Source organism: Candoia aspera, chromosome 4 (genome assembly GCF_035149785.1).
Source record: "Candoia aspera isolate rCanAsp1 chromosome 4, rCanAsp1.hap2, whole genome shotgun sequence".
Taxonomy (NCBI): Eukaryota; Metazoa; Chordata; class Lepidosauria; order Squamata; family Boidae; genus Candoia; species Candoia aspera.
Window position 1 is genome coordinate 31,494,796 of NC_086156.1, and position 14,303 is coordinate 31,509,098.

The following is a 14,303-nucleotide window of genomic DNA, read 5'->3' on the forward strand; positions in this document are numbered from 1 at the left end:
AATCATGTCTTTTGATTCACAATATTTTAACATTATTTCTCCTTTGCTTATCATATCTTTGATATATTGATATCTAATATCGATATGTTTTGTTCTACTTCTGCAGGCTTCAGATTTTGCCATAGCAATGCAAGCTTGATTATCCTCATAAACAGTTATAGGCTGGTTCACTTCCATGCCTATGTCTTTTAACAAATGTTTAAACCATGTAACCTCATTACAGGTTTGTGTTAGAGAATAAAACTCTACTTCTGCAGTGGAAAGAGCAACAAGTGTTTGTTTTCTAGAATGCCAGCCTAAGCTAGATCCAGCAAATTGAATTAAAATCCCAGAAGTGGATTTTCTGTCACTGACATCTGCTCCCCAGTCAGAATCGGCAAAAGCCTGCAATTTCTCGGTTCCAGAGGCATTTAGCTTCAGGCAATAATTCTTTGTTCCTTGCAAATACCTCATTAACCTCTTCAATGCTGCTTTTCCAGTAGATGTAGGTTTCTCTACCTGTCTACTTAAAATGGCCACAGAATTTGAGATATCTGGGCGAGAATGATTTGCAATGTACAGTAAACTTCCAATTGCAGATCTATAGTTCTCTGCCTCAGTTAATTGAGTTTCTCCTATATCTTTCTGAAAATCTATTATCATCGGAGTAGAGACTGGTTTACAGTCTTGCATATTAAAATCTTCTAGGAGCTTTTGAATTTTACTACGTTGGTTTAACAGAAAGCTACCATCCTTGTCTCTGTGTACTTCCAAACCTAGGTAATTGGTCACAACTCCAAGGCTTTTTAATATGAAATGGCTTTTCATGCAGGCTTCAAAATCAAGCCTTTGTTTTTCTGTTGATGTGAACAGCAGCAAATCATCAACATAAATGCACAGATACATACAGCCTTGTTTGTCCTTCTTCATATATACACAGGGATCTGCTTTTCCTTTTTCAAAACCAAAATTCTGCAGTTTTTCATCTACTTTTTGGTTCCAGGATCTAGCAGCTTGTTTTAACCCATAGATTGACTTCTGCAGTTCACAGGCTAGATTCTCCCCTTTTTCATAGCCAGGGGGTTGCTGCATGTATAATCTGTGGTCTAAATCACCATAGAGAAATGCAGTTTGAATGTCATAGTGGTTAACTGACATTCCCTTGAGTGCAGCAACTTTTAACAGTAATCTAATTGATTCACCTTTAGTAACTGGTGCAAAAGTCTTGTCAAAGTCTAAATCTTTCCTTTGAGTGAACCCTTTTGCAACCAACCTTGCTTTATATTTTTGGATTTTGCCATCAGCATCCCTTTTCAGTTTGAAAACCCACCTACAACCCAAACAGCGTTCATTGGGAGGTAGATTTACCAGTTTCCATGTTTTATTTTCTTTCAAGGATGCTAATTCCTGTTGCATGGCAGAATGCCAATTTTGTGCAATCTCTGGTGGTAAAGCATTCACTTGTTCTAAAGACTCAGGTTCTGTGAATATGTGAAAAGCCTTTACTGTTTCAGCCTGAAAACGTGATGGAGGAACGCCTTTATTACTCCTCTGAGATCTGCGAGGTAATACAGGGCTTAAATTTTGACTCCTATCACTTTCCTGAGAAGCATCTATCTCATCAGACAGATCTTCAATTTGCTTTTCTGGTTTAATGTCCTCATCAGGCAAAAGATCACCATCAGCAAGTCCTTGCTGTTCTCTTGTGGTGGTCAGTTCAACTGGAGAGCTAGAATTTAATCTCCCCCAGTTTTGTTCAGCAAAAGAAGCGCTTTTGCTAATTATTAATTTCTCTCCCATTATGAACCTGTAGCTCCTCTGGCTTTGTTCATAGCCAACAAAGATGGCTTTCTTTGTTGTGGGGCCTCCTTTCCTTCTCTGCTGTTTTGGAATGTGAACCCATGCAGTGCTACCAAACACTCTAAGATGGCTTACCTTTGGTTTCACACCATAAAACAAATGGAATGGAGTGTCCTGAATCATAGTGTTATACAACCTGTTCTGAACATAACAAGCAGTCGATATAGCTTCTCCCCAGAACTTAAAACATAATCGTGAATCTTTTAACATGCATTCCATCGCATTTTGCAAGGTCCTGCCCTTTCTTTCAGCAACACCATTTTGCTGAGGGGTGTACGGGTTAGAAAGAATTTGTTCTATCCCCTTTTCCACTAGGAACCTTCTGAATTTGTGAGAAAGGTATTCTCCTCCTCTATCACATTGGAGTGCAGATACAGGCCTAGGGAATTTTCCATTTGCCCATGTCACAAAACCTTTAAATTTATCAAATGCCTCATCTTTATGTTTTAAGATGTAGATAAATGTGTATCTTGAGAAATCATCAATGATGGTCATTGCATACCTTGCTTGTCCAAGACTTGGAGCAAAAGGACCAATAATATCAGAGTGTACAATTTCCAAAGGTCTAGTTGTAACTCTGTCACTGTGCTTACTCACAGGAGCTTTTAGTGTTTTGCATTCTTTGCAAACTACACAATCTAAGTATTTATCACAGGGTTTTATCTTTAGGTCAGCACACAGCTGTGGCATTTGTGCTATATACTTGATATTAGCATGACCAAATCTCCTGTGCATCAGGTGTACACATTGGTCATGATATGGAGTGTTGCCAACTGCAGCCTTGCAGCTTGGCTTCCTTGCATTTTGCACAATATACAAGGAGTCTTTTAACATACCAGTAGCACACAATTTCCCATTTTTACGTATCTCACAACCATTTTTCTTAAATGTTATGATATACCCTGTTGCAGCCAATTGTGCCACAGATAAAAGGTTTGATTGTAAATTTGGCACATACAACACACCTTTTACAGTTTCTCCTAAGCAGGATAAATACAAGTCACCTTGTCCCATAATTTTGGTGACAGACCCATCAGCCAAAGATACACTTTGTCTTTCAGTTTTAGACAGTGACACAAAAGAGCTTTTACAATTACATAAATGACAATTGGCCCCAGAATCTAACACCCATACATCAGAATTACCCTTCTCAGCAACCTGTGCAATCTGGGTTGTCTGAAGAGCCTTCTTCTGTGTTGCCCTTGTGTTCTTCTTCTCTGTCTTTCTACTCTTAGGTCTCATGGCACAGTCTCTTTGCAAATGTCCAGCTGAACCACAAGTGAAGCATCGCTGGCTGGCTAGTGCTGTGGCCTCAGATTCCTTTCCCTTCTTTTCCCTCATTTTCTGGTCTTGCAGCTTTCCAGAAGAGATGGGGGGGGATCTTTCCTCTCTCTTCTCCCATTCAGCGAGTAAGCGCTGTGTAACATACGATGGGGTGAGGTCTGCTTCAGGCATAGCCTCCAGGGTACAAATCAGCGTGTCCCACGTTGCATTTAGTGAGGAGAGGAGGATATAGGATTTTGTGAGAGGTGTAAATTCCATTCCTCTCTCCTGCAACTCAACAAACAGCTGCTGAATATAATGCAGGTGCTCAGGAAGGCTATCTCCTTCTGCAAGGTAGGCTCTGTACAGCTTTTTCGTCAGAGTAACTTTACTCCCTGCTGTTGCCTTTACATATAAGTCTCTCAAAGCGTCCCAAAGTTGCTTTGCAGACTGCATGCCTCGCACGTGGACTAGCTGATTGTCCTCAACTCCCAAGATAATGGTGGCTCTAGCCCGCTCATCCTGTCTCAGCCATTCAGCACTGGGATTTTGGGGGGTTTGCTCACCAATTGGCAGCCAAAGATTCTCTCTGCGAAGATACATCTCCATCTTCAGGGCCCAATTCAAATAGTTGGTCTCTGATAGGCGCTCCAGAGGCATCGCTGAGGGCTGGGAGGTAGCCATGGCTTCTTCCTTCTTTTGCAAGTCACCTCAGCTAGCTTCTAAGTCCTGCAGACCTGCAGTTGCTGGAAAATCTCCAGGTGGCTCCAAAGAAAATCTTCACAGGTCTTTGCTACCTGCCTTTAAATTGTGCATGAGGTGTGGAGCTGACCTCTCTTTTCTCTCTGGGTTTTACTGGGCTGTTTTACTGGGCCCATAACCTGTTGCAGATGCTGGGAAAGCCTTTAGCCCAGGAGAGGTCAAAAAAGTCACACACCAAGCATTTCTATAAAAATAATTTATTTACAGAAAGCAAAAACAAAAGCAAAACATTTAAAGGACTTAGCTGCCTTTGGAGCAAGCCTTGCTGAGCTACATTTCCAGCAGAGAGAAAAAGAAGAAGTGAAAAGACAAGTCCGGGCAGGATTCCTCCCCTCCCCCAGGCTATTTGCATGAAGCACGTGAGAGGAGACAATCTAATACAACCCCTTCACCTGGCCAAATGATTAGGTATAATATAGCAGTCTTAATCTGTTAGTAGGAAAACCTCAACACCTGCTACTAGAAAACTGAAAATAGTGGGGATTTTTCAGTTTTTCTCTTCTCTCAGTTGTGTGTCTCATATAATTTTAAGATTTACAGTATATGCCTGGCAGTCTCCTTTTCTTCTAATCCAAGATTTACTCAAGCATATGAAAGGGCATTCTGAATATATTTCCTCACTCCCCTTGTTATTATTGACATTCTGCCAGAAGTGTATTATTGTAGTTTACAAGAGTGGCATAGGTTTCTCTCTTGAGGAGTGTACACCTTGATGTTTGATACCAGGGAAACATAGATAAAAATATGGAAGTGGAGGAAATTATAAATTCAGGGAAGAACGGCTGGATTCACACAACATGCTAAGCCAAGGTCACATCGTTAGGATTACAATTACAATTACAGTTAGGATAAGATATCCCATTTTGTAGACCAAGGATGCCAATGTTTTAGTGGGCTACAGTTAAGGTTAGGGTAGGTTGAGACTGGATCTGCTAGTCAGCCATAGTCAGGGGGTAAGGATAATAGGAACTTAAGCCAAGCAATCTCTCAGGACAATTCTACAAGGCCTGCTGTTTCCCTCTTTTTTCTTAATAGGGTATAATTTTCTCACCTGGGGTAAGATTCCAGCAGAATGTCAGCCCTTTGAGGCAGGCCAGGTTGGAGAACAGACAACTCCTGGATTTCTATTTTATTGATACAAGTTACAATAACAGAATGATGAAAGCCTGTCTGAGTTTCCCGCTTTCCCCCTCTTATACCATAGAGAATCAAAGCCGGGATATCTGAGCTTCTTTCTTGCTCCCTTTTCCTTTCCAGGAAAAGTTGATGTTTACTAAATGATTCCTGCATTCCTTCATTAAGACTATCTCAGGCATTGACAAGAAGTGTCAGCCCTTTGAGGTGGACCAGATACAGACACTGCAAGGATGACAGGAATGCTACTTTATTGTTGCAAGCTATAAAGAACTGAAAACATGGCAGAGTTTCCCTTTGCCCCCATGTATATCAAACAGAATCAAGGTGGGGTTATAGATTTTGAGTCTCTTTCTCACACTTTCCCCTTTCCCAGAACTAAGTTGTATTTTCCCCTTCCTTAATGGTTCTGCATACCTTTATCAAAGTTATCTCTGCATTCCTCTTCAAGCAGCTTACTCTATGGCCTGCTATGGTAAGATGCTAGAGAACTGAATGATTTACTTATTCGGATGACCAGACAATAAATAGTAGTGTAACAGAATTCAGCTGATGGTAGAAGCCAATGGCTTTTCTTCTCTTGATCGCTTGCAGAGCTGGCCCTATAGTAAATGGAGTAAGGCCATCTAATAATGTGGCAGCACTGGTGTCCATGGGGGAGGGCTCAAAAGAGTCAAGATGGCAGTTATGACCATGGATCGAAACCCACCCCTTTTGTGTATGACTGAACATTGCTGACAAACATTGGCTTCAATCGCACAGTTGCAACTACCCTTTTGTCTTTTTTAAATCCCCTGCAGATGACAGTGGGTGACAGGATTCTTAAACAGGTTTCCTGTTATTATTGTTGCTTTACTCACAATATATAGAGGCAAATGTGTTGCTCAGAAACAGCAGATGCTTTAAATAGTTGGAAAACAGAATCAGTACTGCAATATACTATAGATCATGATATAAAGTCCTGCAATTTATATCACCCTCTCCCAAATAAAGATGAAAAACAAAACAAAAACACAGGGACATATTCCAAGTAAATGATAGATAGGTCTTGAAATAGTTTGGAAAACACCATTTGTAGTATAGTTTCATTTTATGAATTTCAAGTAAAATTTGGAGCCTATAAAATCAAATCAGGGATAAAAGGGATCTCTTCATCAGAGGTGAAGGATAAGAAAAGACAATGCAATAGTCTTTAGTGTTTCCAGGTTTCAGATATGAAATTGGCTGTTACAGTATCAATTTTTGCCCACCCTTGTCTTATCATACAGATTCAACCATCAACTTATGTTATTTGTCAGGTGAAATGAATCCTTAATTTATAAATGTATTCAGCATTTAAAATCCAATCCCCCAAACCTTCATGTGGGTGTTTTTCCTCATTAGTTAGTGTAACTCAGTTCTTGCTGTATGAATTATATGCTGCCCTTACTCTTGATCCTGGCTAATGAATCTGATTGCCCCATTGGTTATTATGTCCCATTGGGGTGGGGTTGGAGAGATAATATTTTGAAGATGTCACTGGCTAATAGGCAGTAATATGTATTTTCTACCCTTGCTCTGAAGAAACAATCACAGCCCTTAGGAATTTATCAATGACAGATCAAGGATGGCCAGGACCACTATTTCTCAACCTCAATGACTTTAAGATATGTCGACTTCAGCTCCCAGAATTCCTCAGTCAGATGTCCACACATCTGAAAGTTGCTGAGGTTGAGGAACACTGGTCTAGATGTATACTGACTCATGGAAAAGGGCAAGCAGAAGTGTCATGAAGTTCACACACCATGGCTCAGTGTCAGTTTAAACAGGGAAAAATGTTTAGAGTTGGGGTTTTTTTTTTTGGACCAGGAAAGATTAGCATAAGATAATTTAAAATATGATTGGGAATAAGATGAGATCTGTTTCAAGGGATCAAAGGAAGCATCAGGGTTGTCAGGTCATTTTGGTACCAATCTAAACTGTAAGTGTGGAAGGTACTAATGCAAATCTATGAATCTGAATCTCAATGTTTGTTTTGGCTTTAAATCAATTGGCATTCAAAGTAGGCTTTACAAAGTGAGGAAGGGACTGTTGTCTTAACTACATGCATTTCCATCAACCAGGACCAGATAGGTAGATTTCAAATCTTAGCAATGATCAAGCTGGCTGGGTATTTCTGGGACTTGAAGTCCACTCATTTAGAGGGCACCCAGGTTGGGTGTACAATTTACTAGTAATACACAAAAAAATTGCTTTTTGTATTCTGTCGTCTGGGAAAACATGGGGCATACTTTGTTGTAATAGTTTAATGCTGCTATAGGGTGTTAGCTATTGAACTGTCTGGTTGATCTACCCCAGAGATTTTTTCTTGTTTCTATTGGGTTGTAAGAAGCAAAGGAAATATTCCTTGGCTAATGGCTAATTCCACATCCGTTCATGATTAACAGTTGGTTTCTGTGTACAGAAAAGATATCATCTTAAGAGAAGCTAAAATATCAACTTAATGATCATTTGGCAAAGTTTCCAGAGATCTGATAAGATTTTGTGGAAATTCAATACCAACACCAATGCAGAATAAAATTAATTCCATACAAAAAGGAGTTTAAAAAATAAAGAAAAGGGGGAAAACCTTCCACAAATTCTCCCCTTCCCCTCAGAAAAGCTTTCCTTTTTGTTTTATTGTTTGTTTTTGTTTTTATGGATCTGATTATTCTCTTTTTAAAGCCTAAGCAATGATCAAAATCAGACAATGTATTCACTTCTGGTGCATTTTAGAATCAGCATTCCTCCGTTCAATCTTGCTTTACTCTTCAGCTTATTAAAAGGAGATAATCCATTTTAGAAAAATTGTAATGACTCTTTTAATTTTTCAGTTAGAACTGACTTCGTAAGAAGGGCCAGCCCTGTCGTTAGGCAAAATGAAACTATTATTTTGAATGGTAGAACAGGAGTGGCTATGAATCATGATCAAGCCCCCATGTAATGCTTTGCTTATCTGCTCTTTTAACCATTCTTCACTGCACATGGATTTCATTCCTTTTACCATGCATATAGTTGATATCACTTGTCCAGAGTCTGAACGGGATCTGAGGCCTATGCTCACCCAATCCATGGAAGCTCATTAGGCTAGCTTTCAGCTTTAATGTTTGATACACAAAACATATGCTTGCCTATTTAGGTCTTGGAGCTTACTTTCAAATTACTGTAAGTGTGTATAGGGCTTCATTTTGTGAATTCCCAACCAAGCTATAGGGTTCTTCATCTGAACACATTTTAGCAGCAGGTGTCACTGAAATGTGCAGGCTTTCCTGCCAAGCAAATATCTTTCACAAATAAATTGGAGGAATTCATCTAAATCTGACTCAACTTAGTTTGCATGTGCAATTTAATTTTTGCATCAGCCTGAGAATGTAACACACACACATACACATACTCATGTCTTGGTGAGCAATTTCCCTTAACTTATGCCATTTTGAAATGTTTGAGCCAGAAACTGCTTGACAAAATCCATTGAAGTACGCAGTCCAAAGAATAACTGTCTTCTGATTCATATATATTATTCTGTGGACTGTGGTTCAGTTAAAAATGCAGACCAATCAAAGTTGTTCCCTCTCTCTCATATAGAATGATAGCTTACATTTCTGATTTTTTTTAACGTAACAAGTTAGAGTGCCATGTTAACTCCAAATCCCAACCATACGGCATAGAAATATGCCCTAATGAAATCAAAAGTTTCTTTTGTTCCATTGATATTGTATTTACAGATAGCGATATGAGGCAAAGGTTGAATTTCTTAATAAATAAATAAAATATATATAATTAGAGCCCTATTCTGTATTATTTTTTCAACCCTTCTGCAGTTTTTGAAAATGACTTGTGGTTTATCAAACTTGAAAAATAAGTGTGCTGCCTGAAGGCCTTACTTATCAAATTTCCTCTTCATAAGAATGTTTACAGCTGACTTCTATATATACTCTGTATTAGTGGGTTTATTATCATGAAAAGAGCAACAAACCTGGTAATAAACACCAATCATGAGACCATCTGTCCATTTTTCTTTTGATTCTTGTTTGACAAACTTAATAAAGATTTGGATTTAAAGGTCCTTTTTCTCTTTCCAAGAAAAGAAGCTTTTTTATTAGAAGTATGTTCCATCTGAAGGAGAATTTTGGGATCCAACTCAATATTCTTTAAAGATATATTATTTGATTTATAATTTGACTTCTTTCAATATTATCTTTGAATTGGGGGTGGGTAAATAAAGCATATCTATACGGCAAGAATGGGAGCCAGTTTGGTGTAGTGGTTCAGGCATCAGGCTAGAAACTGGGAGACTGGGAGTTCTAGTCCTGCCCTAGGCACAAAGACAGCTGGGGGACCTTGGGCCGGTCACTTTCTCTCTGCCCTATAAAGCAGACAATGGCAAACCAGTTCTGAAGAACCTTGCCAAGTTCACTGCAAAGACTTGTTCAGGCAGTCTCCAAGAATTGGACACAATTGAACAGATTAAAAGAACAAAAAAGGCAAGAGTAGAAACTGTTTTCTGTTAAGATGATTTAGAAATTCATATCAATATTGTTTCTTAGGACATACTGCCATTTGCCAGATTTGTTTTTTTCTTGAGTTGAGCTGTTATGAATTCGGCTGGGTGTCAAAATGCAACCAGAATATATAACAAAAGCAGTCATGTCCTGAGTTTGTTGGGCAAGTGTGGCTACTTTGCTGTTTAGGGGACTACTTACATCCATCTATTGCCAGCTGCCAACCTGATATGACATTTGCTCTATGGGCAAATGGAAACATTTAAAAAAATGCAGCGGCTGTCTTTGGCATGATTTATTAACAGGTTTTGGCTGCTCAGCAGCACTCACAGGGCATACTTAATCTAAAAATATAAGCCAATCCTAAATGTTTACATGGGATGGCTTTCAGTTAAGGAACTTTGGGAGTTGGAATTTTAGAAGTAAGAGTATCTATTAAAGATTCCTCATGCCCACAGAAAGCTAAAGTTCCAGAGTTTCTTTCATGAAGAAAGAAATAAACTTCATTTATTAAGTTCCTTCAAAGCAGCTTATCAAGCATTTACAAAAGCAACACAAATGACAAAGAGTATACATGTAAAAAGTAATAAATCGAAAATAATAATGAGAAATAATAGAGCCAGCCTGCAAACAATACAAATTTTGAAGGGGAGTTTAAAAACAAAGATGTTTAATCTTTATGGGAGATTAATATTTTCAAAAGCCATTCTATTTTGAAATGAGTTCCAAAGAGCTTATAATATAAATATGACCTTATTCTAAGATGGATATCAGAACTGACTGCAAAAGAACTAATCTAGTTAAACTCTCTCAAATTAGCCTGCTCTGTGGCATTGGCGGCCAATCAGCAGCTCACGTATGGCTTCATGTTTTTGATTCTATTGAGCTCATCCAAAACATATTGCTAAAATGTGGACCTTTTGAACAACAAAGTGCTAAAATAGGTATATTTTTAAGTCTCTGGTGGACTGCTCTGATTTGAGCATCTCTTGCATCCAAACAAACAGGGCCTTCAATCACCCTCCCCCAAACATCCCCAAAACGTGGCCTGATTCATCTTGCTAACAAATGTCTCCTTCAGAGAGTAGAGGAAGACACAAGGGGACCAACTGTCTTCTATTTGATCCTAACCAGTAAGGAAGATGTAACAGGCAAAACAGAAGTAGTAGAACATTTAGGGAGATGTAACAGGCAAAACAAAACAGTAGTAGTAGAACAGGCAAAACAACAGTAGAACATCAGTAGTACCTTGCACTCAGAAAATTAGATTTTAATAAACTCAGAACAATTATAAGTAAGATTCATGTCAGGAGGTCTTAATGGGAAAAGGAGCCAGAGTTGAATAGGAGTTCCTGAAAAAGGAAACTCCTGTGACTTGAAGGCTTTTGGTGAACAGAAGAATTTATTTGTATCTGTTGTTCTTTTAATCCAGCTCTAAATAAAAGTACTTCGATTCACTTATCCCTCACTGATAACAGAAATTATGACAGGTAAAAATTATATATATATATGACTTGTTAAATATTCTCATACTGTAATTCCAAGGAATTCTGAATCAGGAACTAAGGTCACCTTTTATACTAATTATGTAATACACTAATTCTCCAAACGTCAATCTTTGTGTAGCTGAAACAGCACCCCCTGTAAAGAGAATATCAGGACACTCAAAGGATTTCTCAGATTTATAGAATTCTCTTTGCCTGCCCCCCCCCCCCCCAGTATCTAAGAGTGTATCAGAGGAAATCCAAAAGAGTGCAATGAAATAGATAATCTCAGGAGCCATGAAACACTGAAGGGAGGAATCAAACACAAAGAGAAGGGCAGGTCATCAGGAAGTGGGGCATGGTTGGCTAGCCAATATTCTGGACATGAACACTCTTGCAGGCAACTTTTTTTTAGGCCTCCCTCCCCTCCCCTCCCTCCCCTGTTTTTCTTGTTGCATCATTCTTCACTGCTTCTTATGACATATTTTGCTTTCTGCTTCACGCACACACACACACACAACAGGTCAACAGCCTCCTCCTTCTCATATTCCCCAGTAAGAGAACTGATACTGAGAAGCAAAGTGCTTCTGATCCTTTTAGCAGCATATAGAAATAACCACAGTCATTCTGTTGTTGTGACTTTCTCCATTCCCCTTGTAGGGCTGTCCAAATCAGAGGCCGTCAGTACATCTTGGGAAAGAAAATTCCATTGTTTGATTATGTATTTTAATGTACTACTGTATGAAGAAATATTTAATGTTGTCCTTCCTGAGACTCCCATCCTTCCATTTCAAAGGATGAGATAGTGCTCCGGGATAGTGAGAGAGGCAAAAACTTTTATCTCCATTTTTAGTCACTCCCTCCCTCCCCCCCCCAAGCTAAATTTTCCCAATAGAATAATGTTTTCTCAGAGGGGGAATGCTCTGGTCCCTCAATCAGCTTGGTAGCCCTTTCTTCAGTGTTGACTTGTTCACTGAAAGCAAACAGCAAATGGAAAGAGAATCAGAATTACAATGGAATAGTACTTAGTACCAGTTCAGGAATAGTACTTAGAAACATATCTTATGTCAAAGGGACCATTCTGCATGCTATCTTTTCCAACACTGGAGAAAGTATATACTTTAATATTATAGTATAAGGTGTCATTAGAAGCGTGAGTATAATTCTGCTTTTGATTGGTTACATACATGGAGACCTGATGTACAAAATGTTCCTGACACATGAATATCCAAGGGAGATGGGTAGGGGGGAGGGAGGAGGGGAGGAAGACAAGTTTTCATACATCAAGCCAAGTGCTTAATGTTATATGCACTGAGTGGGCTGAAGAAACTGGGTATATCCTCTCGGTTTTCACACTCTCTCAAACTTACCATATTTTCATTTTTGCACCACCTGAATCCTCCCTAATTTCATTTCCTCTTTGTGTGCATGTGTGTGTGAGAGAGAGAGGGGGGGGGGAATCTAATCTCTAATATGATAATATTGTTGATCCAAGAAAAGTTTTCATTTTAAAAAACTTCATAGTTGTAAAAAGTCAGTGCTTCAATTAAAAAAAAAAACCACAATGCAAAGGGAACATATTGGTTCTCCAAGAGTCCCACCCTCTGCCCTCTGGGTGCCACCTACTCCATTTGTGGTCTTTTGACCAGACCGTTTCCTAAAAATTGCCTTCCTTTCTTAGTGCTGCCTATATGAGAAAATAGGCATTTAAAATGGGCAAGTATGCAATGCACATACTGTACGGCCACACTCAGAAAGGACATGAGATTGCATATAACTTTGGCCGGAATCATTCTTTTTATTCTGTTATTGAACAGAAAGGAAGTAAACGTTCGATCCCCACCCCATCTGCTCCGATCCCATTAATTATCCCCATCTGTCAGCTGGGAAAATCTGTATTTTTAACGAGCTGCTGGTTAGATGGAAAGAGGCACTTAATGTCGCACAAGGCGGGACCCTGATCAGCAGAGGACAATGTATCTTCCTTACTCAATCCCTGAATCCATTACACGAATATTTCCACCCAAACATCTTGAAGAGCAGCTCAGTTCCCGCCTCCTTTCCTCTGATTTAGGACGGTCCCAATTTTTCGTCCCCACTCAAAGTACACTCCCTTGCTTTGGAAAGGCTTATCCGTGTCCTTAATCCCACCCTTTCCATTTCTTGACCTTGGTTCCCGGGAAGTCAATTGTCTGCTACGTCCTACCGACCTCTTTAAAAAGCAGCTGGAGCCCTCCATTGTCCCCCCCTCTAAAATTACACCCCAGCAGAGCCACTTCTCTGAATTTCGGCGCCAAGCTCAATCCAGGAGGCCAGTTCCACCGGTGTAGCCTTGGATTCGGTATCTCAGCCTCCGAGACCCCTCCCCAAGCTGGCAAGGACCACAAAGCCCATAAGCCCCAGCCTGGCTGGAGATGATAGACACTATGGTCCACCTTTTCCAGAGTGCCACGGGGTCTGGGAAATGTGAAGTAAGAAAAGAGGAGCGGACGCCCCAACCGCCTCTTCTCAGCCGCGGCGCTCGGGTCTGCCGCCTCTTCTCTCCATCCTTGGATGCGGGCACTTGTCCCCACCAGCTGCCTTCTTCAGCCCCGCATTCTAGCTGGCTTGGCGACCTTCCAGGAGCTCCGTCATGAAGGAGATGTAGACGATCGCCAGGCGCAAGGTCTCGATCCTGGACAGGCGCTTCTCGTAGGCAAATGTGGGCACCTTCCTCCTCAGCTGCTCAAAGGCTTCGTTGAGGTTGAACATCCTCTTCCTTTCCCTGACGTTGGCCGCCTGGCGCTGCGTGGAGGTGATGATCCGCTTTCTTTTGGGTCTGCCCAGGAAAGCAGCTCGCCTCACCCGTCCCTCTTCTTCCTCCTCTTCCTCCACCACGGGTTCTCTCCCTTCCATAGCCAGCAGTCCTTCCGCAGCGGACAAAGGTCTTTGGCCCAAAGGTGCCACGGAGGTAGAGCAAGTGTAGAGATCCAGGCAAGGAATCTCCCCAGCGGGCTGATCCTCAGTCAGATTGGCTAGCAAATCCAGCATGGAGGGGGGCACAGCCATCGCTTGGTGCTGGGCCGTTTGCTGGCCTTGACGGAGAAGTTGCTCATGCATGAATGAGGGACCCTGGCTCAGGCCGGCATCCCTTACCCCACAGGCGCTCCTCTGGTGCCCACCTCAGTCAGAGGTGCGATGGGGCCATTTATATTTATTCCCCCTCCCTCCAGATCGGGGTGTGGGTATAGGAGAGGCTGCCTAGTTCAGATGAGGAGAAGCGATAGCCGAGGCTGCCGGAGAGGCCGGGCTGTGCCCACCC

At 40.7% G+C, this 14,303-nt stretch overlaps 1 protein-coding gene across 1 annotated transcript; it reads right to left on the bottom strand.

Moving 5' to 3' along the window:
* Positions 1–13,600: 13,600 nt before the first annotated feature.
* Positions 13,601–14,050, bottom strand: FERD3L (Fer3 like bHLH transcription factor). The gene has a single exon (XM_063302025.1). The coding sequence runs from the start codon at positions 14,048–14,050 to the stop codon at positions 13,601–13,603; it is 450 nt and encodes a 149-aa protein (XP_063158095.1).
* Between the last annotated feature and the right edge of the window lie 253 nt (positions 14,051–14,303).